This window comes from Sciurus carolinensis, chromosome 1 (genome assembly GCF_902686445.1).
Source record: "Sciurus carolinensis chromosome 1, mSciCar1.2, whole genome shotgun sequence".
Taxonomy (NCBI): Eukaryota; Metazoa; Chordata; class Mammalia; order Rodentia; family Sciuridae; genus Sciurus; species Sciurus carolinensis.
The window spans coordinates 195,541,678-195,567,601 of NC_062213.1; the positions used below are offsets into that span (position 1 = coordinate 195,541,678).

At 52.5% G+C, this 25,924-nt stretch overlaps 1 protein-coding gene across 3 annotated transcripts in view; it reads left to right on the forward strand.

Moving 5' to 3' along the window:
- The first annotated feature begins 1,004 nt into the window (after positions 1 to 1,004).
- The window catches only part of Tmco4 (transmembrane and coiled-coil domains 4), an 86,223-nt gene continuing 61,303 nt past the window's right edge, over positions 1,005 to 25,924 (forward strand). Inside the window, exons 1-5 of one of the 3 annotated variants that reach the window (XM_047549761.1) lie at positions 1,033 to 1,095; positions 8,465 to 8,523; positions 8,999 to 9,148; positions 20,533 to 20,707; positions 25,533 to 25,707. In XM_047549761.1, the coding sequence (XP_047405717.1) occupies positions 20,541 to 20,707; positions 25,533 to 25,707 (342 nt within the window). In that variant the 5' untranslated portion in view covers positions 1,033 to 1,095; positions 8,465 to 8,523; positions 8,999 to 9,148; positions 20,533 to 20,540. Of the gene's footprint in view, positions 1,096 to 8,464; positions 8,524 to 8,812; positions 8,837 to 8,998; positions 9,149 to 20,532; positions 20,708 to 25,532; positions 25,708 to 25,924 lie in introns of those variants that run through there. The other 2 variants (XM_047549755.1, XM_047549763.1) reach the window with 2 other exon arrangements.

Below are 25,924 nucleotides of genomic sequence, written 5' to 3' on the forward strand. Positions count from 1 at the left end.
AATGCTGATCTCCAACACCATCCACCGGATTGGGAGAAAGATCAACAGACTTGAGGTCACCATGATTCACATTCCTTCTCTGGTACTCATTAGCTGTGTGGCTTCTGCTCTGCCTGAACATGAGCCTCAGTTTCCCCTCCTGTAGAATGGGTGTGATGAAAATTCACAAGGTTGGTAGGACAACAAGTCCTTCACCAAGTGCCCAGCACAATCCCTGGGGCAGGGCACAGAACCAAGGAGGTGGCCCTGGAGACCTCCGGGCCTGGGGCTTTTAAATTCCAGTGAGGGGAGGCAGACTATAAATTGGCAAACAGAAAAATGAACAAAATAATTTCACAGAGGGTAAATGGTATGATTAAACGACATCAGGTCTGGAAACATGGTGTGTGATTTCACCGCCCTTACCACAGGACCTGGCACATAGTAGGTGCTTAGTAAATATTTGTTCAGTGACTGAATGTGCCCGGTAGTCAGGGAAGGGTTAGAAGAATAGAAAGTCGGAATCAAACCAGGAGACAAAGTCTGAGGGCAGAGTCCCAGGCACCGGAGCCTCGGGTGCAAAGGCCCTGAGGCTGGACCAAACTAGCTTTGGAGAAACCGAAAGTAGAGTCAGGAGTCACGGTGTCCCACTACTTCACCCTCCCATGCGGTGCGCACGGCGGGACGCTGATTCCTTCATCCCACACCAAGCATCCGAGTGGCCCCGGGGCCTCCCCGCTCCCCGGACCCGACCCCCGGCCAGCAGTTCCGCAGCACAGGGCGCGACCTCGGAGCCCGTCTCCGGAGCCCGCGGTCCCGATTCCCGCAGGGCGAACGCTCAGCGCCCGGACCGCGCGGCGGGCTGGCCCGTCACTTCCTGAGGCTGCACCCCCGTCGCGGCGGGTGGCGGGTGGGGACCTCGTGGGCGAGCCCAGCCCGGAAGGCCGCGCCCCCGACGCGCGTCCCCGGGGCCGATCCGGGAGGACGGGACGGGACCGGCCGGCACGGGGCGGCGGGGACCGGCGAGGGCGGGCCGGGAGGGGCCGGGAGGAGCCAGGAAGAGCCGGAGGAGCCCGAGGAGCCGGGCGGCCTTTGCCGTCGCCGCCGCCGCCCCAGGTAAGCGCCCGGCCCTCGCCCGCCCCGCCGGCCGGCCTTTGCCCCGCGCCTCCCGGCGCCGCCCCCGCGCCCTGAGCGCGGCGCGCGGACGCGGACGCGGCTGCGGGGCTACGCGGCTTTCGGAGCCGGAAGTGCCCTTGGAGATCGGGCGGGTGGCAGGTGGGGACACTGCGACCGGCGAACGCCCAGGCGTCCTCTTCTGATCCAGCGCCCTTTAGAGGTCGCCTCGCCGCTCCCTTGATAACCGGGGCGCGGGAGGAGGGGCCACCCAAGGTCACGCAGTTGCTGGGCTTCCCGGTCTCGCGGGCCTCCTCGGGCACGGTGGGAAGGCCGCTGGTGCAGCCCCTGGGCCCACAGCAGCCCCCAGACCCAGAGCGCCAAGGGGATCCCGGGAGCCTGGAGATATTCTCAGGTCCCCAAGTCGCAGGAGGCGTGGCTTCTCGCCCCGGAGTTACACGAGGGAGGGGACTTACCGCTCCTGACTTTGCATTTTACAGCTGGGTAAACTGAGTCAGGGAAGGAGGAAGTGATGGAGAAGAGGATAAGAACCTGGCCCAGAGTTCCTCTCTCCTGTGTCCAGTCTGTGCCCTCCCCTGGGGGCACGCTAGTTGGTAGAGCCTACTGTCTCCAGGGAATGTTGTGCTTCTCTCCGCAGTGTTCCTTGCACTGCAGAAAACGTGAAACGCTTTACACTTCAGGGACATCCACTCATTCATTCATTCACCAGCCATTTATTGAGCACCTACTGTGTATCTGGCACTGCTTAGGCACTGGGGATACAGCAGTGAACAAAAGGAGCCCTGTGCTCAGGAGCACGCTCTGAGGGTGAGATAAAACACCACCCTTCAGTCTGGGGAGGGACAGCTGGCCAGAGAGGAGAGACCAAGGGAACCTTCCCCACCAGAGTTTTGTACAAAGAGGGCAGGAGATGGAACAGCCTCAGGGGGTGATAGGACAGCGGCAAGCCTTCTGAGCCTTTGGCCTTCAAGGGCCTCTTTCCAGCTGCTTCTACTGGCCTGAGCTCTCCCACTTCCCAGAGATTTGGAGGGCCAGGTAGGTGAGTAGAGAGTGGTCCAAAGGGAGCCCTACAGAACCTGGAGACTCGGGCTACAGACCTGGTGCTGCCATCTCCTAGCTTTGTGACCTTGGATATCTTCCTCTACCTCTCTGGGCCTCTGTTTTCTTATACAATGGGGATCATAATACCTCATCGCACCAATGAGACTGTAAAATGCTCTGTAAATGATGAAACCCAGGGCAAAGTGTGGCCTTCCTCAGATGGAAGCAGGCGTGTGATACGTTTCTTCCTTTCTTCTGATGGGATGGAGCCTGGCCCTGCATACTCAGCAGGTGCTCTGCCTCCCAGCCTCACCTGTGGCCTAAGCTAGGGTGTATTTCTTTAGAGGCTCCGGTGACCTGTTACTGCTCCCAGAGGCAGAGGTGGGGGTGGCTGAGGAGGTGAGGAGGCCCAGCTCCCTCCTGGCTCCAGAAACGGAACCCCCCCCACCACCAGCCTTTTAGCACTGCCGTCCTGCAACCTGGCACGTCCTGCACCTGGCACAGCGTCAGGCTTGGCTCCTGGCCTGGGACTTCCCGAGTGGCCCTGAGCAAGCCCACTCTCTGGAGCGCCTCAAGGTCCTCATTTATAAGCTACCCATCCGCAAGGTTGTCGTGAGGATCAGAGGACCTGAAGCCACCAAGGGCACAGGACAGTGTCTGGTGCTCTGGGAGTCTGTTGACTTTTAGGCCCAAGGTCCCCGGAGTGGTGGGGTGGGTGCAGTTGACTGCTTGGGTTGCCACAGCTCGGCCTCTGCTTCCCATGAAGTTTGGAGCCTGGAGAATTTCTTAAGCCTGAAACCATCTCTTTCCCGGATGGGTACCACGGGCTACAAAGGCAGGACCAGCCACCTGGGCTGGCAGATAGGGGACCTGAGGAATGTCTTTTGCTGGCTGATTATCAAGGCCTTGCATTTGCCCTGAGTGCTTTGTAAACAGTGCTAATTAACAAACTGCAGATGGCATTGGGTGGGGGGGGGCTTCCTGTCTTGAATGCGTTACAGCAGGCAGCAGGGGCTGCTATGGGAATCCAGCCCGCCCTCCCCTTAGCTGTCCCGGGCCTGGCCGCCAGACCTCTGTGGCTTCCCGGTTACTTAGGGCAAAGAGCAAAATCCCATAACCTGGACCATGAGGCCCCGCAGCCATGCCTGGCCGCCACCTCCAGCCCATCTCTGAGCACTTTATCTAGAGGCCTCTCTGCCCCACCTCCTCGGGCCTTCAGAGTGCTTCCCTGGCTGTGGCCTCTCTATCTCTCTTCCCACTGAGCACCTCCTGGTTCCTCAGATTTTAGCCCAACCCAAATTTGCATTGCAAATGACCCAGGCCACTAGTCCAGGAAGACAGTCAGAGGCTGAGCCCAGGGCGGAATTTTACACTCATTGCTGGGATTGATGTCCGGCTGTCCCCGAACACCAGCATGACTTGCAGGAACGGGTTCGAGTTGGCTGAAGTAGGCGCTCCGTAATGAAAGCCACCTGCAGGGAGTACCGCTTGAGGAACTGGGGAGCTGTCATTATGTAAAACTGTACTGTCATTTCTCCGTTGTGGCGGCACCGCATTCATTCACTGAGCGCCTTCTCTGCCGGGTGTTGTCCCAGGGTTAGCCGGACAAGTCCAGGTAGGCACCTGAGTCCCCTTAGTAGAGCGAAGAACTTGAGGTCTGTGTTCCATGTGCATTGTGGGGCTGCCAGTTGCCAGTGGTGGAAACGCCACTTTGGTGAGCATCCGTTTTGTCCCATGTCACATGGGGACAGTGGTCTCTTCCAAATAGGATCTTGAGAGTAGGTGCCACTTGGACCCAGAGCTGGAGAAGAGAAGGAGGCGAGGCCCAGGGTGGGAACCCGTGTGAGCCGGAGCAATGGCGTGCGCTTGGGCTGAGGACAGCTAGAAGGTGGCAGAAAGTAGGAAGGGCACCCACGAGGCCATCACCACCATGCTGGGCTGGCCAAGAAGAGGGCGTGAGCCAGGGGACAGCTGGGGACTAGGGGAATTCATCAAATTGGTGGTTTTCAAATGGTGTGTGAAGTCTTTGGGGCCGCCTCAGTGGACCTCCCCAAGTACCTCGAGAGTCAGGGTGGCTGCCTCGGGCTAGACCCAGGCTCAAGTTTAGATACCACATTACCTATCCGGCGACCTTGACCTCAAGGCCTCTCTGACCCCACCTGTAAAATGGGGGTGGTGGCCCCTGCCTCAAAAGATTGTTGAGAAGAAAGGAAGTGAAGCCCCCAAAGGCCCAGCATGTGGCTAAGAAAGTATTTGCTGTTAAAATTTAGATTTTTTAAATTGTGATGAAATACATCCCAAGCAATTTACCATCACAGTTTTGTGCGTATGGTTCAGCCGTGTTAAGGATATTCACACCACTGGGCTCCAGGAACTCTCCGATTTTCCGATCCAAAACTCTATACCCATTAAATGACAGCCCCTGACTCCCCTCCCCGGTCAGGCCCCAAGGCCACCTTTCTCCCTCCTGCCTCTGGACAGTCCATCTCTCTAGATACAGGGCGACGGTGCCATCTCTTTTTCTGATTGGCTTATTTCATAATGTCTTCACTCATTATCTCCGGTTGGACTTTCCTGCCTTTTTGAGGTTGAATGTTGTCCAGTTGTGTGTCTGCGCCACGTTTTGTGTATCCATTCCCAGCCCGCGGGCACCTGGCGGCCTCTGGCCTCGGTGCTGGTGAGCGCTCCCCTGAATACCTTTCTGAACACCTGCTTTCAATCCTCGATGTGAATCCAGAAGGGGTGTCGCCGGATCGTTCACTCACTGTGGTAATCGGGTCTGCATCTCTTCTTGCCCCCGGGGCTCTGCAGGGCCCTTTGAGACCAGTGAGTCCAGCAGACCGTGGACAGTTGTATCATCCCCTCCCTTCTTGCCTCGGGGATCATTTCTCAGTTATCTCAAGTGGAAGCCACCGCTCAGTCAGCAAACGGGCACAGGTGCCTGCTGTCCTCGAACACGTGGGCAGTCGTGACAAGCCATGAGCAAAGACCAGGAAGCGGTTTAGCGTGTCAGACGGTGACAGGTGGTGTGGACGCAGCAGAGCCACAGGCGCAAAGCGTGGGACGGGAGGCTGGGGGCACAGTGGCTTCCGTGAAGTCACTGAAAGGAGTTGCCATGTGACCTGGGGAGCAGCCAGTGCATCGGCCATGATGCCCGTGCCCAGTGGGGTCAGGAAGGGCAAGGGTACCGTGGCTGGAACAGTGCAAGAGAGAGCAGAGGGCAGGGGCTCCAGGTCCAGTCACCCGTGGTGGCCTCTCCGTCTTGGCCAGGGCTTGGGCTGGGTGAGAGAGTTGGAGGGTTCGGAGCAGAAGAGGTGCATGACCTGATGGGGTCTGAGGTGGCACTGCCCCGGTGTGACATGATGACTGGCACAGCCCGAGGGCAGGGGACTGGCGAGGGGCCCTGCTGTGACCCACAGGAGAGGTGCAGTGGCCTGTGCCAGGGTGCCCCCCAGGAGGAGGGGAGCCTGGCAGTCCACCCTGACGGCTGCAGACGGGTCGCCACCCTGTCCTACCCTCCTGTCCACCCCGCAGGCTGCTGAAGTGAGGGTGGGATGACAACCCTCCTTCTGGGCCACCATCTCTCTTCCTGCCTGTGCCATGTGACTGGCCAGAACTCTGGGTTCTTCCCTGGAGACCTCCAGAGATGTCTCGCCGACTGACCTCTGGCTTGCAGTTGGACCTCCAGATAGAGGTGCCGGCTGAACGGGTTTCTCTCCTGCGAACTGGGGCCAGGACGGGCCGGGAGGTGGTAAACCGGGCTGGCCTGGAATCCTCCCTTCCGGAAGCTTCTCACGATTGTCTGTGTGTGTGTGTGTGTGTGTGTGTGTGTGTGTGTGTGCTTTACCTTTCAACTACCACCTGAGTCTCTGGCCTGAGGACGGCGCTGTAGCTGAATGCCAGCTGGGCTCTTCCCTGTCTTGCCCTCGGAACAATAATCCGGCTGCCAAGACACGGGAGCCATCTCTCTCTTCGTTATTGACTGCACTGCAGAATCGTGTAGAAATTCAACTGTGACCAGAAATAGGAGAGAAGGAGGAACACTGCCCACTGCCCCCCACACAGACCGTTCGCCTTGACCCTGACCGGCACCGCCTGCTGGGGCGGGTGGGGAGGCCTCGGCTGGAAAAACAGGAATTCATTCTCGCATGTGATCTCCTGAAGACCCAGGTCACGCAGATTTAAGGAAAACTTCAGTGACTTTGCAAGGACAATGTTGACTTTCTCTGGCTTCCCGCTCCGTGCTGAGTTTAGACTTTTTCATCTGCTGAGAAGAGGTCCCGCGGGTTGCTGGTGGCACGCTCTGCGGCTGTCCCTGAGCCCCGCCGTGGACGCCTGTGGAGGAGGACAGGGGCTGTGGAATGACTCTCCACCCCCACCGCTGACAGAAGGCTCGGTCAGCGCGTTCTCTGGTGGTGGACGTGACTGGCTAGACAGAGGTCTGTTCCAGAACAGTCCCGTCCACCCTGGGGCTGGGCCCTGCTTTCTGGCTGTGGGCGTGGTGGTTCTCGTTCCCAGTGGTCAGTGTTCTTCTGGGTCAATGTGGGCCTTTCGTGGAGTTCCTGGGTGTCCTCACAGTGCCTGGGGGGGACAAGACCCCTGCCCTGCATGCTGCGGGACCAGCCCTGTGCACAGAGTCCTGCTGGCCGGACCGCAGGGCCTTTCTCTTGTCCCAGGACCCAGCACTCTCAAGTCAGTGTGGCCTTTCAGATGCATTTGAGAACCCCATCTTAACCTTGGGCTGGACCCTGGATCAGATCAAGGGGTGGAGGCCCCTCCCTCCCCCACAGCCACCCACACCCCTCAGCTGGAAGAGTGGGGGACCCACCCATCCAAACAGACAGTCCAAAGAGCTGGCGCTCTGGCCTCCATCCCACCAGGTCTTTCCCTCCAGCCTGGCCACTCGTGTCACTACTAACAGATAACAGGACTATATCCATCATGATGTCCTCAGCCCACTGGCTTGGCTGGCCACATGGACCAGGACCTTCTAAAACACTCCCCTTCTAGGAGAGGCAGAATGATTTTTAATTCATTATCTTTTTCCGTTATGAAAGCCACTGATAACCTCTTGGCAGAAAATGCAAAAATTACAGAAAAATGAAACAAAAACCAATCACCTCTAATCCCCACCCCCCACCACCACCAAGAGACAATGATCGTGAACATTTGGACGAATTTCCCTGTGGCCCTTTAACAGGAATTACATCGGCATGCTGGTAACCCACCCCTCTAGGAAAAGAACAAACCCCGAGGGGTAGCACTGGCCAGTTCCTGGGGTGTGTGCCCAGTGTGCCAACTGCAGACTGCCAGCCAGTGTCCCCGAGCTGAGCTGGGAGGGGGGCTGGATCCTCGCCAGCCGGTGTGGGCCAGCCCCGGCACACCATATTGTCACTTAAAGTCGTATCTGTTTTTTTCTGATCTTAAAATTGTTAATTACTCAACTATTAAAAATTCACAAAAATTCACAAAACATAAACACGTAAAGAAAAAAATTAAAATAATCCAGAATCCATCCATCCTCCCTCCTGCCTCTGCCCACTTCCTGACCCGTGGCCTCCCTGCTCCTTCTCTGCAGATGGAGACACTCAGAGATAACTTTTAGAGACTTCAGAACAAATATGTATGTATGGCAGAAAATGTGAAAATACAGAAATATCTCTGCTATAACCTTTCAGAGACAGCTGGGGAGGAGCTTGTTCTCATTATTTCGAGGTGCCCTGGTTTGGGGCCCTGGTGCAGCCCTTGGGTAATTCCAGAGTGTTGGCCTGTTTCATGTCCCTTACTGTTATGGAGATGGGGTCTTCTGAGAAACTGAGGCACTGAGAAGACCCCCTCTTCAAACCCCAGTTCTTGCAACCAAGTCAAAAAGAATTCAGACATGTCACTCAGAGTAATAGGAATGAGTTTATTGAAGGGATGGAGAAAGGGAAAGGGGACATGCTCAAGGGAGAGAGTGGGTCCTGTCAGAGAAGAGAGGGACAACGTGCTTCTCCTGCCCTCCAGTTTTCTTGGGGATCTCAGAGAAATTTCCAGAGAGTCCCGCCCAGGTCCCCTTCTTGACTTTTGACTGACAGCAGGGGGACCTCAGACTTTCCAGTCCCTGCTGCCGTGGCAACTCTAGGTCGCGTTGGCCGTGCCAACTGGTTCTAATTAGATTCCTAAGCAGACCTCCTACAGATTTTATGGTGAGGAGGAACTACCCTCGTCTCCCAGAGGTTCGGGATCTGGTCGCAGAAGTCTCCCGCTTCAGGGTAACTCGGGTTTTTCCCGTTATCAACGTTACCTTGGGCCTGCGTTTCTCCTGCAGGGAACAGTCGTTTGCTGAGGAGGGGACGTAGCCTGTCCACAGACCAGGCAGGGCTGCAGGTAAATTCTTCCTAGAAAAGAAAGCATGTGGGGGTCAGCACCGTGGGCCCGTTTTATGAAATTATTCTTGTCACCTCGGTGTCCCCTCCATCCGCATCTGTCTGTCCCCTAACATCCCCGTCGGAATCTTGGCTGTGGGAATGAGTTCCTTCAGGGAGAGAGCCCTGGGCGTCTCGGGCTCACTTAAGCCTGAAAGCCAGTGTGGGCCTCGGGTCCTATGGCCACCCTCTCTGGCAAGACAAAATTGGGCACCAGAATACGGAAATACGGATGTGGAAAGCATCGGCGTGCCCAGGCTAAGCCAGGTGCCCTGGTAAGTGGTAAGTGCCAGGGCTGTGGGCCAATGCTCGGTAGGTGGGGCTGTCTACTGAGAAAGGCCCCCAGAAGGGACCCTGAGAAGGGACCCGGGGACAAAGACCCAGAGGGGTGGCGGCAGGGCGGGCTCTGCAGCTGACTGGCTCCCTCTCTCTCCCAGGCCCCACACCCTATGGACCCAGAGGCTGGTTTTTCTGGTTTGCTCCCGCAAGGCAATTTGCACATTTCTCCGAAGAACCATCCAGAAGCTGAGCAGCCTGCCTTTGGACTGGGCCAGAGGGGAGGCCCACGGTTGTTCCTGGAAACCTCAGTAAGTATCGCTTCAGGTTTCCCTTTCCTTCAGCGCCCTCGCCCTTCCTTGGTGTCTTATTCCAGAGCTTGCGTGTTTCTGGCTGGCACGTCTCCCTCAGAGGAGTCGTCTGTCCGTCCTGTCCTAGTCCCAGGTGGCAAGGGGCCTGGCACCAGGACATCTTTATTAAGCTAGTAACAGGTTAATTTGCAGGAGTGGTCAATGTTTGTGATTTTCTTAGGCCTTAAGAAAATATCTGTCAAATTCTACACAGACATCCTACTATTTTAACTTTTATTTTTAAATAATTATAGACTCAGGAAGGTGCAGAAATAGTCCTGGGAGGCCCCACCTCCCCTTACTCTGCTCCCTGCCCGGTTGCCACCGTCACAGACAAGTGTAAGCACTTTGCCTGGATGTCTGGGTCCCGCACTCCTTCCCTGCCCCCCACGCCCACCCGCTGTCCACGCCCTGGCGATGCTGGGCATCTCTGTGGTTCTTCAAGAGCATGACTTGCACCTCCAGGTCCTGCCAGGTGCTTCCCCTCTGCCCGGGACACACCCCTCCTGCCCATCCCGCCCTGTCTGATTCACTCTCGTCTGCTGCTCCGTCTGAGCCTGACCGTCCGTCCCCTTCCCAGGACCCAGTCTGGGGCTCGAGCGCCCCTCTAGGTCCCTCCATGGCCTGTGTCGCAACATTTGTCCTGCTGGTCTGTCACCTCCGGCTGCCTCCTCTGCGGGAGCGCCCTGCTCCCTCCAGCCTCCCAGGCAGGCCGGGGCAGGCAGGCCGGGTCCCGCCTCCTCTGCACTCAGGCCTCTGGCGCACGCGCTGGGTGTCCTCCCTGGCTAAGCTTCCCCTGTGCACTCGGGGCTGCGCGGAGCCCAGATCCTGCAGCCAGACCTCCTGCGGGCCTGAGTCTTGGTTCCACCACCCACCACCTCTGTGATGGTGACCAAGTGACCTAATTCCTGGGTCATGAGGTGTCGGCGTGTTATTGCCTGTCTTCCCCCAGAAAAGCCTCCGGAGAGCAGGGCACCGGAGAGCAGGGCACCGGACGGCGTTTGTGTCCCCCGACCTGCCCGAGGCCCAGGCGAGGCCTTCCACGGGGCCGCCTCCTCTCCGTTCTTCCAACAGCCATCCGTGGGATGCCTGCCGTACTCCAGGCCTGCCTGGAAAGCCGGGGGACACATAGAACAGGGTGCGGGACAGAGAGGCAGAGATGCTTTAGCCTGGGGGTCAGGGAAGGCCTCTCGGGAGACCACTTTCAGGCTGTGCCCAGATGCGGAGGCCAGGGAACAGCAGGCCAGAGGCTCAGGGAGGAGACAGCTGGGGCTGAAGCTTCCTAGACCCGTCCTGGTGGGAAGGCTTTGGCGGCCCGTGAGCAGGCAGGTGGCTGGGTTAACAGACGCTCCAAAAGGGTCGCTGGGGCTACTGTGTGGAACCGCACTGGGGGGCCTAGAGTGTAGTGTGGGGTGGATTTGGCCTGAGCTGAGCTCTCTGTGCTCCAAGCAGGTCCCAGTGTCCCCTGCGCAAGCCGGGTCACACTTCTCTGATCGAAGGCTGTTTTTTTTCTTAAACTGGGAACTGGCGTGGGGCTCCCCAGACACCAGCCCAAGAAAACACCACTCGGGCTCCTCTGGTAATTGGTGCAATTACCACAGTCCTCAGATGCTGTGGGGCGTGGCTCCGGTGGAGTGGAAACTGCCGAGTCTGCTGACGCTGTGCAGCTGCCTCAGCTGGGGTGGCCTCAGCTCTGGCTCAGGCCATCCCTTTCTCTACCCCTGTGCTCTGGGCTGATCCTCCAGTCCAGGGAAATCCACCCTGACCAAGCCATGGGAAATCAGTTTCCCAGGGTGACTTTGGGCAAGGTTTAACCTCTCTGGGTCTCAGTGTCTCCACCTGAAACAGGAGAGGGAGGATCCCTGTGCTGATATAGAGGCAAGAACTCAAGGTGCACAGTCAAAAGGCTGCTTTGGATCTCATCAATTACGTACTGTGCAACTTTGGGGAAATTGCTTGGCCTCTCTGTGCCTATTCCTCACTTGAAGGAGGGATTCATAATGGTTTGTGCCCTACTTAACCTTGCCTGGTACTAGTGAGAATTAAAGGGATTGGAAAGTGCTTGGCCAACTGTTACTTACTTGCTGTAAAAAAGAAATGTTGATTTGTTGCTTTTAGCTACCTCAGAATTATTTTGAAAATAATAAAATTATTTATTATCTTAACTCCTCTACACAAGTAATATTTTGAGAACAAAAAAAAAAATGCTATTGCTCAGCTGGATGGTAACAAACTTAGGACCAAGAACAGCGTGGGGTGTGGTTATTTGACCAGAAAGCTCCTGGCAATTCAACAGCCTTTTAAAACAGGTGGTGGCCAGCCGGGTCTCTGGCATGGCTCTGCCAGTCCGCCATTTACCGGCTGCATGGCGAATGTCACTTCTTCTCTGAGCCTGCTTCCTCATTTGCAAGCTGGCCCCAGGGTCCTGCTTGCCTCATAGAGTTGACTGAGACCATCTGTGTTAAAGTCACAGCCCCAGGGCTGGGGTGGGCTCAGCCTGGATGCCCAGCATCACCTCCCAGCGCTGCAGAAAGAAACCAACAAAACCACAGTCGATGAGCTTCTGTTACTATTTTTTTTTAATTTATTTTTATTGTAAACAAATGGGATACATGTTGTTTCTGTTTGTACATGGAGTAACAGCACACCATTTGCATATTCATACATTTACAAAGAGTAATGATGTTTGATTCATTCTGTTATTTTTTCTCCCCCCCACCCCTCCCACCTCTCTTTTCCCTCTATACAGTCCCTCCTTCCTCTATTCTTGCCCCCCTCCCTCCCCCCATTACATGTCATCATCCGCTTATCAGTGAGATCATTCGTCTTTTGGATTTTTGAGATTGGCTTATCTCATTTAACATGATATTCTCCAATTTCATCCATTTGCCTGCAAATGCCATAATTTTATTATTCTTTATAGCTGAGTAATATTCCATTGTATATATATACCACAGTTTCTTTATCCATTCATCAATTGAAGGACATCTAGGTTGATTCCATAGTCTGGCTATTGTGAATTGAGCAGCTATGAACATTGATGTGACTGTATCGCTGTAGTATGCTGATTTTAAGTCCTTTGGGTATAGGCCAAGTGGGATAGCTGGGTCAAATGGTGGGTCCATTCCAAGTTTTCTAAGGAATCTCCGCACTGCTTTCCAGAGTAGCTGCACTAATTTGCAGTCCCACCAGCAATGTATGAGTGTACCTTTTTCCCCACATCCTCTCCAACACCTATTGTTGCTTGTATTCTTGATAATTGCCATTCTAATTGGGGTGAGATGGAATCTTAGTGTAGTTTTGATTTGCATTTCTCTTATTACTAAAGATAGTGAACATTTTTTCATATGTTTGTTGATTGCTTGTAGATCTTCTTCTGTGAAGTGTCTGTTCATATCCTTAGCCCATTTGTTGATTGGGTTATTTGTATTCTTGGTGTAGAGTTTTTTGAGTTCTTTATATATTCTGGAAATTAGTGCTCTATCTGAAGTATGAGTGGCAAAGATATTCTCCCACTCTGTAGTCTCTCTCTTTGCATTGCTGATAGTTTCCTTTGCTGAGAGAAAGCTATTTAGTTTGAATCTATCCCAGTTATTGATTCTTGCTTTTATTTCTTGTGCTATGGGAGTCCTGTTAAGGAAGTCTGATCCTAAGCCAACAATTTGAAGATTTGGACCTACTTTTTCTTCTATAAGATGCAGGGTCTCTGGTCTGATTTCAAGGTCCTTGATCCATTGTGAGTTGATTTTTGTGGAGAGTGAGAGATAGGGGTTTAGTTGCATTCTGTTGCTTGTGGATTTCCAGTTTTCCCAGCACCATTTGTTGAAGAGACTATCTTTTCTCCATTGCATATTTTTGGCACCTCTGTCTAGTATGAGAAAATTGTATTTATTTGGGTTTGTGTCCGCGTCCTCTATTCAGTACTATTGATCTTCCTGTCTATTTTGGTGCCAATACCATGTCATTTTTGTTACTATTGCTTTGTAGTATAGTTGAAGTTCTGGTATTGCGATACCCCCTGTTTCATTCTTCCTGCTAAGGATTGCTTTAGCTATTCTGGGTTTCTTATTCTTCCAGATGAATTTCATGATTGCTTGCTCTATTTCTGTAAGGTACATCATTGGGATTTTAATTGGAATTGCATTGAATCTGTATAACACTTTGGGTAGTATGGCCATTTTGACAATATTAATTCTGCCTATCCAAGAACATGGGAGATCTTTCCATCTTCTAGGGTCTTCCTCAATTTCTTTCTTCAATGTTTTGTAGTTTTCATTGTAGATATCTTTTACCTCTTTGGTTAGATTGATTCCCAAGTATTTTATTTTTTGAGGCTATTGCAAATGGAGTTGTTTTCCTCATTTCCCTTTCAGATGTTTCGTCGCTTGCGTATAAAAATGCTTTAGATTTATGCATGTTGATTTTATAGCCTGCTATTTTGCTGAATTCATTGATGAGGTCTAGAAGTTTTCTGGAGGAGGTTTTTGGATCCTCTAAATATAGAATCATGTCATTGCAAATAGTGACAACTTAAGTTCCTCTTTTCCTATTCATATCCCTTTAATTTCTTTAGTCTGCCTAATTGCTCTGGCTAGAGTTTCGAGGACAATGTTGAATAGAAGTGGTGAAAGAGGACATCCCTGTCTTGTTCCCATTTTTAAAGGGAATGGTTTCAGTTTTTCTCCATTAAGAATGATGTTGGCCGTGGGCTTAGCATAAATAGCCTTTACAATATTCAGGTATGTTCCTACTATCTCTATTTTTTCTAGTGTTTTGAGCATGAAGGGGTGTTGTATTTTGTCGAATGCTTTTTCTGCGTCAATTGAAATAACCATATGATTCTTATCCTTAAGTCTATTGACATGATGGATTACGTTTATTGATTTACAAATGTTGAACCATCCTTGCATTCCAGGAATGAACCCCACTTGATCTTGGTGCACAATTTTCTTAATATGTTTTTGGATACGGTTTGCCAATATTTTGTTAAGGATCTTTGCATCTATATTCATCAAGGATATTGGTCTAAAATTTTCTTTCCTTGATGTGTCTTTTCCTGGTTTGGGTATGAGGGTCATATTAGCTTCATAGAATGAGTTTGGTAGGGTACCCTCCTTTTCTATTTCCTGGAATACTTTGAGAAGTATTGGAATGAGTTCTTCTTTGAAGATCTTGTAGAACTCGACAGAATCCGTCTGGTCCTGGGCTTTTCTTGGATGGTAGATTTTTAATGGCTTCTTCTATTTCATTGCTTGATATTGATCTGTTTAAATCGTGTATGTCCTCCTGGTTCAGTTTGGGAGGAGCATATGTCTCTAGAAATTTGTCAATGTCTTTGGTAGTTTCTATTTTGTTGGAATACAGATTTTCAAAGTAGCTTCTCATTATGTTCTGTATCTCAGTGGTGCCTGTCGTGATATTTCCTTTTGCATCATGTATTTTAGTAATTTGAGTCTTCTCTCTCTTCTGTGTTAGTGTGGCTAAGGGTTTGTCTATTTTGTTTACTTTCTCAAAGAACCAACTTTTTGTTTTGTCAATTTTTTGAATAGTTTCTTTTGTTTCAATTTCATTGATTTCAGCTCTGATTTTAATTATTTCCTGTCTTCTGTTACTTTTGCTGTTATTCTGTTCTTCTTTTTCTAGGGCTTTGAGCTGTAATGTTAGGTCATTTAGTTGTTGACTTTTCATTCTTTTCTGGAATGCGCTCCATGCAATGAATTTTCCTCTTAGTACCGCTTTCATAGTGTCCCAGAGATTTTGATATGTTGTATCATCGTTCTCATTGACCTCTAAGAATTTTTTAATCTCCTCCCTGATGTTTTTTGTTATCCATGTTTCATTCAATAGCATATTATTTAGTCTCCAGGTGTTGGAGTAATTTCTGTTTTTTATTTTGTCATTGATTTCTACTCTCAGTCCATTATGATCTGATAGAACTCGAGGCAGTATCTCTATTTTTTTGCATTTCCTAAGGGCTGCTTTGTGGCATAACATATGGTCTATTTTCGAGAAGGTTCCATGTGCTGCTGAGAAGAAAGTGAATCCGCTCGTTGATGGATGGTATATTCTATATATGTCTATTAAGTCTAGGTTATTGATTGTGTTATTGAGTTCTATGGTTTCTTTGGTTGGATTTTGTTTGGAAGATCTATCTAGTGGTGACAGCGGTGCGTTAAAGTCGCCCAGAATTATTGTGTTGTGGTCTATGTGATTCTTGAAATTGAGAAGGATTTGTTTGATATACAGGGATGCACCATTGTTTGGGGTATAAATATTTACTATCGTTATGTCTTCCTGATTTATGGTTCCCTTAAGCAGTATGAAATGTCCTTCTTTATCCCTTCTGACTAATTTTGACTTGAAGTCCACTTTATCTGATATAAGGATGGAAACCCCCGCTTTTTTACTGAGTCCATGTGCATGGTAGGTTTTTTCCCATCCTTTCACCTTTAGTCTGTGGATGTCTTTTTCTATGAGATGAGTCTCTTGCAGGCAGCATATTGTTGGGTCTTTCTTTTTAATCCATTCTGCCAGTCTATGTCTTTTGATTGATGAGTTTAGGCCATTAACGTTCAGGGTTATTACTGAGATATGATTTGTATTCCCAGTCATTTGGCTTATTTTTGGTTTTTAAGTTGGCTTGGTTTCTTCTTTGAGTGGTTTTTCTCTAAGGTAGTTCCTCCCTTTGCTGACCTCCATTGTTGTTTTTCATTTCCTCCTCATGGAATATTTTGTTGAGAACATTCTGTAGTGCAGGCTTTCTATTTGTAAATTCTTTTAACTTTTGTTTATCATGGAAGGATTTTATTTCATCTTCAAATCTGAAGGTTAGTTTTGCTGGGTATAGGATTCTTGTTTGGCAACCATGTTCTTTCAGAGCTTGAAATATGTTGGTCCAGGCCCTTCTAGCTTTTAGAGTCTGGGTTGAGAAGTCGACTGCTATCCGTATTGGTCTCCCCCTATATGTAATCTGATGCTTTTCTCTTGCGGCCTTCAAAATCCTGTCTTTATTTTGAATGTTAGGCATTTTCATTATAATGTGCCTTGGTGTGGATCTGTTGTGATTCTGTGCATTTGGTGTTCTGTAAGCCTCTTGTATTTGATTTTCCATTTCATTCTTCAGGTTTGGGAAATTTTCTGCTATTATTTCATTGAATAGGTTGTTCATTCCTTTGGTTTGTATCTCTGTGCCTTCCTCAATCCCAATAATTCTTAAATTTGGTCTTTTCATGATGTCCCATAGTTCTTGGAGATTCTGTTCATGATTTCTTACCATCTTCTCTGTTTGGGCGACTTTATTTTCAAGATTAAATATTTTGTCTTCATTGTCTGAGGTTCTGTGTTCCAAGTGGTCTAGTCTTTTGGTGATGCTTTCCATTGAGTTTTTTATTTGGTTTATTGTCTCCTTCATTTCAAGGATTTCCGTTTGGTTGTTTTTTTTTTTTTTTTTTTTTTTTTGAGAATCTCTATCTCTTTATTGAAATGATCTTTTGCTTCCTGCACTTGCTCTTTCAGCTTATTGGAATTATCATTCATTGCCTGCATTTGCTCTCTTATCTCATTCTTTGCTTCGTGAATCATCTTAATCATGTATAATTTGAAGTCCTTTTCTGACATTTCTTCTAACATACTGTCATTGGATTCTATTAATATAGAATCTAGATTTGTTTGGATCATTTTCTTCCCTTGTTTTTTCATGTTGTTCATGTATCTTCCCCTCTAGCAGTGCAGATCTGGGGTATTGCAGATTTCCCCCGATAGGCTTATAGTGGCCCTATAGGTTTCCAAAACCCTTTCTTTAAGGGGAGATCAATATTAGCAGTGCCCAAATCAGACACTATGCAATCCCACACCAAATAGCCCCTATGGGGACAATAACAAAATTGTCATAATAAACAAAATGAGTTCAAATATTATCTTTGGTAAAACAAACAGATTTGCAATAAGGTCTGCAGTTTCTAATGGAGGACAAAGAGGATGCAGAGGGATGTAGAATGTGGCTGTTAATGGGATAAGAAAAGAATATACAGAAGTTCTAGAAAATAGAAAGGGTGAGAGTGTAATCAAAAGAAATTGGATGTTAGCATGCAAAAAAGGGAGAAAGATACTCTGAGGGAACAGGTAAACAAAAGAAAAAGAAAGCAAGAAAAGTAAAGAAATAAAAAATGTTTTTAAAAAGGAGAGAAAAGAAAATCTACTGTATAACAGTCATATAGTAATGAAACCTCCTGTCGGGGTTTCCGGGACCCCCAGCCTTGGGCATGGTCAAGATGGCGCCTGACTCTGAGCCAAAAGCGGCCAGCTATACAGTAAACAACCAGCGAATTCCAATGATTGGCTAGTTAACGATGTGATTAGAGCATGCCCCCCTCGTGTACCTATCCTATGCTTGCAGCTGTCCGCGTTTACCTCGTGTACTCTCCCCTGATTGGTTGAAGTGTATATAAGCCTGGTGGGTGGGAGAGTAGGGGGGCGAAGGCTGAAGCTGAGCTGGAAGCTGGGAGTGCGCGGAAGCTGGGAGTAAGAAGAAGCTGAGAGAAGAGAAGCTGGGAGTGCGTAGAAGCTGGGAGTAAGAGAAGTGTAGGAGAGGGACTGTGCATAATAAACTTCCAAAGCTTCAGACATTTGTCGTGTCTCTCTCTGTGGCCAGAGGGAACGCGATAACCTCCCTGTCTTCAGCAGCCTGATGCATGAGAGGTACCTGACAATGAGCTTCAAGCCTCCAGCAGGTGTCTCAGGATGGGATTTGCCCCACCTAATTATGGTTGCAATGGCTTCCAGGATTATCCAAGATGGCTGCTCTGGCTTCCAAATGTGTTGGCAAATGGGGAGCTGCAGCTCAGGGTGTGGACGTGGTCAGCTGGAGGTCCTGGAGGCGGGATGTGGTTGGTCAGGCAGGGGTCCTGGGGGCCCAGTGTGTTTGGTGTGGTTGTGGGATCCTGGAGGCCGGGTGCAATCAGTCGGTCTGGGGTCCCAGTGATAGGGTGCAGTCAGTTGGTCTGGGGTTCCTGGCGGCAGGGAGCAGTCAGTCGATGTGAGGGCCCCAGAGGCAGGGAGTGATCGGTCGGGCTGAGGGATCCTAGAGACGGGGCTCAGTTATTCCGGCCAGGGTTCCTACTGGGCCTGGCTGTTGTCTCAAAATGGCGGCAGCCACGTGTAATCAAACCTCCAGGTACTGTCGGATGTAAACTTTTTAAAAACAATCATGACTGGAAGCTGGATAGTCCACACGTTCGTCTGCAGCTGGAGAGCTGGAGGACCCAGCAGCTGTGCAGTCCAAGACGCAGAAGCCCCAGAACAAGAGGGATCAACAGTGCTACCCCTCGTCCAAGACCAAGGCTTCTGGAAGCTACCTGGAGACTCACTCTTCTGTTACTATTATTTCCCACACACAGGTGACGTGTGATTGACAGGCGCCAGCTAAACATTTTATTTGTTTGATTCTTTCATGCATTTGTTTTTTTGACACTAGGGATTGAACTGAGGATGCTTAAGCACCGAGCCAGATCCCCAGCCCTTTTCTCTATTTTATTTAGAGACAGGGTTTCTCCAAGTTGCTTAGGGCCTCTGAGGCTGACTTCGAACTCGCGATCCTCCTGCCTCAGCCTCTGGAGCCGCTGGCATCACAGGTGTGCGCCACCGCGACCAGCCCACATTCGCTTCTTTTAACATTTATGAAGCGCGAGCGAGCAAGCCACATGTCAGCCCTGTCCTAAGTATAGCACACGTGGGCTGGGTCATCTGCTGCTTGCAGCTTCTCTGGGGAGCCGTGCATGGTTCCATTTAAAGGCAAAGAAATCTAAGCACCAAGAGGCAGGCTGCCCGGGCTCCTCCACCAGGAGGAGCTACATTCGCACCCAGGACCGTCTGACCCGGGCTGGCGCCCGCCCTTCTCTATACCTTCCTGGGAGCCACTGCCTGGCCCTTCCTGGCCTTGGCGCCTGTCTCTGCTTGACTTGGCCTCTCTGCTCCCTACCTCTCCACCCGCTCCCTCCTCCTCTGCCGGAGGAAGGGGAAGAGGAAGCCCCCACTCCTTCCCTGTCTCCTTCATTAATGGAAGTGTAACGTGGAGTGCACGCGACGGAGTGTGCAGCTCAGCGATTGTTAGATACGATCACACACGTGCAACCACCACAGGCTAAGGTGGAGAACAGTTCCATCACCCAGAACCTCCCCCGGGTGGCCTCTTCTGCCTTCTGTCCCCGCACATAGGCTGTACCTGTTCTTCTGCTTCATATCAACAGGATCCTCTGGGATGGAGTCTCTCAAGAATGGCTTTCTTCTCATTGTGTTGTCCTTGGGTTACATCTGTGCTGATTTGAGCCAGAGTTCACTCTTTTTCATTGCTGTGTAGTATTCCATGACATGGATATGGCACCGTTCATACAGTCTCCCATGGGTGGGCCTGGGGGTGGTTTCCATGTAGGAACTAGGATTGTCCCTCAGTGTCCATGTGGAATTGGTTCTAGAACCAGTCACACATGCCCAAATGTACTGATGTTCAAGTCCCTTCGATCAAATGGTTCTGCATTTACACAAAATTCGTGCACATTCAAGGTATACTTTAAATCATCTCTAAATTGTTTCTAATGCCCAACACAGTGGAGGTGCTGTGTAAATAGTGATTACACGATATTGATTAGGGAATAGCGACAGGGAAGGGAGTCTCTACCTTTTCAGTGACGATTCACTTATTTTTTCTAATATTTTGCACCTGTGGTCAGACAACTCTGGATGGAGTCTGAAGAGGCCGAGAGCCGACTGGCTTGTGCGGGAGGTGGCCACAGGCAATGGGGCACTTGTCTCTCGGTGACAGAAGCCCTGATTTCCGGGGCACAGGCCTGCCGGGGCGCAGGGCAGCCTTGCGTTTAGCTTCCTGGACACGTCTGACCGTGTCCGGATGGCCGTCCTGAGCGCGCTCCCTGGGGGCATGATCAGGGGACCCAGCCTCTCTTTCTGGTTTCCGTGGGGTGAGTGGCGGTAGCCCGCGGACGTTCATTCCTGTTTCTCTGCTGGCCAGTGATTGCAGGGACCTGGCCTTGCACTCGCTGGCCCTGGGCTGTCCTTGACAGAGCCACTGTCCAGGTTTTTGGGCCATTTTTTAATTCGAGTGCTTTCTTTTCCTGGAGACGCACAGACTCATTGGCACCCGGCGGACACAAAGCCCTTGTTGGTGCGCCTGTCACGGAGTCTGGGGCGCGTCCGCCTAAAGGTGGCAAACGGAGCCTCTGTCCCTCGCAGCCCCGTGGACCCGCCTTTTCCTTTATGGTGTGAGATTTCTGTGTCCCTCTCGGGTGGCCTTGGTCCACCCCAGAAGCACTTCTCACTGGGCTCTTCTCCTGCAGGGCCGGGAATGGCCGAGTGGACCAGGCCAGGCCAGAGGCAGCCTCGGGTGGCCGCGCCGGCCGCAGAGGAGCCACAGCAGCCCCTGGGCCGCGAGCTGACGGAGGCCAACCGCTTCGCCTATGCCGCCCTGTGTGGCATCTCCCTGTCCCAGCTGTTCCCAGAGCCTGAGCAGAGGTGAGTTCGGGTCCCGCAGGGACGGCCCAGCTGCTCCCCGCGATTGATAGCGCGCAGCCACCACACCGGGGGCTCGAGGAGGAGCAGGTGTCCCCGCCCCCAAGGGCTCAGCCCTCGTCCCGTCGCCCACTCGCTCACATCTCCACAGGCATTTTTAAGCACCTACTGTGCGCCAGCTACAGCGTGCAGCACCTGGAAGGCATGCAAATGGAATGAGCGGCACACGCACCGCGCCCCCCAGGAGGTCACAGTCCACGGGGGACAGATCCGCCTGCTCCTGCAGGGAACGGGCTGCAGGGCCTGGCCGCTGCCCCCCAGGTGCTTACGCACAGTGGGGCGACCGCCTGGCAGGCCATGGCGGCAGCAGAGAGACATGGGACGTGTCCCGACGGGCTCAGACAGGGTGTCGCAGGAGCAGGGTGACAGCTCGGCGGTGGAGTTGTTTGACGTCAGAGGGAGGCACAGAGGGACGGGAGACAGGCGCTGACGGGAGCTGGCTGAACGTCGGGGGGCAGAGACAGGGGCTAAAGGCCCAGGCGGGGAGCAGAGGGCAGGAGGCCAGAAACGTCATTGCAGGACAGGGCGCAGCCTTTGGGGGACACGGGACGAGTTTTGCATCTGACAGCCCTCCCCCTCGGTGGCCCTCGGGAGCAGGCTGCTCGGGGCCTTTGCTCTCGGGGACTTGGGTTTTTCTTCTTTGTCCCTCCACTGGACTGAGCACTTGACCCCATTCGCCTCCCTGGGGGTCACCTCCAGGAAGCCCTCCCAGCCTGCCCCCACCAGTTATCCTTCGCTGTCACCACACTCCCCTGCCACCCTCCGGTCAGAGCTCCTGAAGTCAGGAGCCACTTTGCTCATCTCTGAGTCCCTGGACCCTGCACCCTGCTCGGTGTGGCCAAGACACCCAGTAAAGGCTGGTGAAGAGGAGGGTAGGTGACTGAGCGCTTCATAAGCAAGGAGGCGTTCCCTGTGCGTTTGACTCTGCCACTTGCCAGTTGAACGTGACCTGGAGCCTCCCTGAGCCTCAGTCTCCTCATCATTTGGAATGTTTATACCCATCCTGCAGGGCGATTACAAGAATTAAATGAGATGGTGTAGGTAGCACATAGTAGGTGCTCAATGAATGGTAATGGTTGCTCACTAACTCTGGGTTCTACTTTTGTTGCCCCAGGTGCCCTGGAACTTATTCCTGCCAGTCAGGGTATTTTGACTATAAGGAATGGAATGCAGTACTAAAAGAAATCTACACAGTAGGAGTTTTATTCTTCTCACTTAACAAGAAGTTACAAAATAGGTAGTTCCAGGATTCATGGGGTACCTCAAAAGGTTTTTTGGGTGACTTCTCTAGGGTTCTCTTGGCCTTCCTCTCCTGATCACAAAATAGCTGCTGCAGCTCCATATATCACACCTTCACAGGACAAGGTTCAAGGCAGGAAGGAGGGCGGAGAGGACGTCTTCTCTGGAATACCCCAAGAAGGTTTCATTTTGTGTCATTGGCTAGATTCAGTCACATGCCCAAGCTACCAAGGAGGCTGGGAAAAAATAAAGGTGTTTGCCATTTTCAACCTCCGTCATGAGAGGTGGGTTCTGCTGGCCAGAAAGAAGGGGATCAGGGGTCTCTGCTGCAGAGAAACCGCCCACACCTACTGCGCCACCGTCCAAGGAGGTGCTCGTGATGAGGATGAGTTGGTAGCCCCTGCTGGCCATCCCAGAGCTGCTGCCCAGTGAGTCTCTGTTCTCACTGTTGATGATGAAGTACATGCTCTCGCTGGGTTTGGCCCCCAGCTCCATCAAAATAGCAATAATCAATAGTAAGGAAGCCCCATCCTCTGTCTAGGGGTCAGAGAATCTCTCAGATCTTCTGACCCCAAGCAGGCCTGACCCCCTGCAGAAGGCCAGCACGCTCCTGGTTGTGGCCTGGACCTGGGCCAGGTCTGGAAGGCTCCATCTCCCAGAAGCCTCCCTAGCCTGAGGAGCCCACCTGGTAACCCCACCCAGGGGTCCAGTGCGTGGCCAGGGAGAGCGCTGGGTGCCTTCCTTCCTCAGCAGATGTTGATGACCCTGGACAGGGAGCCAATCCTGTTCTGGGCACCAGCCGGAGGGCATGGGGGAGTGAGCTGCATCCTGAGTCTCCTCCTGGGCCCAGGCGCTGCGTGGCCGGGGCCCTGCCTTGGGGCGTTTCCCTCTTGAACGGTCCAATTCAGGAAACCGTTACTGCCGCAGGTTGATGTGGTTTAAAACAGGATGTCGCTTTCAGTTACCTTCAGAAAACCCTCTGGTGGATTTTGTCCTCGCGGAACATGAAAGCAAATCTCTACGATGTTTACTTCTCTGTGCTGAAGGTATCTGGTCCTTACAGCAATTCTATTTATTAAAAGAAACAAACAAACAAAACCATCGCTCTGGGCAGGCTAGAGCAGAGTCAGCCAGTTCCTCTGCCAAGGGTCAGAGCTTTAGGCTCATGCTGTCAAGCGGCCTGGGTCGCTGCAGGTACTCAGTTTTACTGCTGTAGCCCCAAAGCAGCCGTATGCTGTCTATAATGGAGTGCAGGTGTCTGTGTGTCAATAAAACTTTATTTATAAAAGCAAGTTATGGGCCAGCTTTGGCCTGCAGGGCTATAGTGTGCTGATCTCCGCTGAAGGAGGAGCTTTGGACCAGGAGTGGGAAGCCCAGATCCCAGCTGAGGCTCTGTCCCTTCTGAGGAGGGGACATGAGAGCCTCTGCAGCCCAGGCACTCACAGTACTGTCAGTAAGGGCAAAGCAGCGGGTCCAGTGAGTGACCAGAACATGGTGGAACTCAGCAACTGAGTCACTAGACGGGGTTGGTCTCTTCAGTGGGTGAGTGTGGCCACCCGGCTCCAGGAGATGTAGGTGGGAACCCAGAACAGTCACTTAATGTCCCCAGATCTGGAGTTGCTCATCTCTAACTGGGGGCGCAGGTTACCTCCCCGCCCTGTGGGATCTGGGTGAGAATCCAACAAAGCACCACGCTGAAGCCCTCAGCGTGGGGACTGTCAGCTGTCACTCTGTCATCGCTGCTGTTGATTTTCACGTATTCCAACCAGAGGCCGACCTGTCCGCAGCAGTTCCAGCCCCCCACCCCACCCGCCTGCCCTTGGTCCCTTGCTGTCCTGGCTCTTCACTTAGATATTTATTAATTCACGTGGGCACGAAGGAAATAACGCATTTCATCACGTGATCATCGCCACCACATTAATGTATATTCACGAGGCTCCCGACATCCTAATTTGCCCCAAAGATGGGATAGTAATAGGTGATATTTAAGTAATACCAGCACAACTAAAAAAAAAAAAAAAACTTCACATGATGGTCATGCCCCACTTTTTTGCAAAAAAGAAAAAAATGGTATAAAATGTGCACAATTACGCAGTAAAATACAGTGTGTTCACAGTGCCTTTTGTGTGCCAGGTGCTGTCCTGGGCTCACTTAGTTAATCATTCCAACCACCCCATGATAGGGGTTTTGTCATTACTGCCAGCATTTTACAGATTTTTTTTTTTAAAGTCCAAAGCACAGATCAGTGGAGTAACTGATCCAGGATCACACAGCTGGACAGCTGGTGGCAGAGACGGACAGGAATCAGAGCCCATGCTCTGGACCCCTTTGCTCCTGCTCAGAGTTGCTTCTCTTCATCCAAGACTTTCTCCGGGCAGGCCGGGACTCTGCCCTTGGCCCTGAGCCGTCGCTGCATATACATTGACCCTAAGCAACGTTCACCCGCTCAGTCACCCCTACATCAGCCCTGCGCACACCCCGTGCCTCCCCGATGCCCCCACAGCGTGCGGGGGCTTGTGCTACGGTTACAATCCCAGAGCTGACGTCGCTGAGGGTTTGCGGGTGCCAGGCCCTCTCCCGTGTCCGTCCCTCTCCCCGGCCGACCTCTGAGGCAGGTGCCGTTACCTTCTGCATCGTACGGCAGAAGCTGAGAGAGGTGAAGTGGGGACTCAGAGGCTGTCGCCAAGGGAGCCAGATTCCCCCGGCTGGAGTGCGACTCTCCTGGGTCAGTGCTGGCTAAGGCTGGTGGAGCAGCTTCTGCCTGGCTCGCCTGCTCTGGCTCCGAGTGTCATCTCATTTAACACATCGGCACACTCACGAAGCCGGTCTCTGCAACCCACTTTGCATTTAAGAACACGGAGGCACAGAGAGGTCGAGTTATTTTCCTGGGAGCTGTGCTGTTCAGCTCCCCTTTCGGGAACCAACAAGGGCTGCCAGCCTAGCCCTCGCGGCCCGTGCCCTTGGGGTCTGCCTGCCCAGAGAGCCCCCCGCTCCCTGGGGCTCGTGCAGCCAGCGGCTGGCTGATGGGGGGCAGTGTAAAGGCCCACTCTCCTGCTCCCTGGGGCCATTCACCTGCAGAACTCCCCAGGGTCAGCAGGGCCTTCCCTTGAGTCTCAGGCGGCTCTGCCCACGCACAGGCCTCCACCCGGGCCGCCACGGCAGCGGGAGGCCTGGATTGAACTCAAGCTCTCCCTGCTCCCGGCAGCCCCGGCCGAGGCGTCCCTGCGGGACAGCAGCACCAAGGAGTGGCCAGGCGGGTGCGAGGGCAGGGGGTGGCCCACTGTCTCTGGGGGGCCGAGTCCATCCCAGCGCCGGGGGCTCGTCCGCGGGGCCTGGGGGCTCCCTCTTGGGCTGCCTGGGACTCGGCCGCTCTGTCCCCACGGGTCACGCGGCCCTGGGTGGCTCCTTTCCTGCAGTGTCCCCTAGCCTGAGCCTCCCCAGCGACCTCGTCCTGCTGCCCTGGGATCCCGGCCCGCCAGGCCCGGGCGGGTCCCAGGAGCGGCGTCTCAGCGGGGCTTCCTCCTTTCAGCTCCTTCTGCGCCGAGTTCCAGGCGGGCCTGGTGGAGTGGCTGGCGCTGCCGGAATCCGTCCTGCCCACCATGACTGCTTTCGCCAGCGGCTTGGGGGGCGAAGGGGCAGAGCTGTTCGCTCAGACGCTGTCCAAGGACCCCGCCCTGCAGGGCGACCCCGCGTCCATCACGCAGGTACGCTGGCACAGCACTGCCCGGGACGGAGGGACAACTCGTCTCCCCGCGGGGTCGGTCTGGAAACCACTCCTGGTGGGGTGGGGTGGTTGCAAGATAAACTATCCCATAATATGATGCTCAGGATCATAGCTAGTGTCGATTGCCACTGTGGAGGAGTTGTCATGGACGCAGCGCTCACGTGGCGCTTAATAGGTGCTGGTGCCTTCACAAAAAC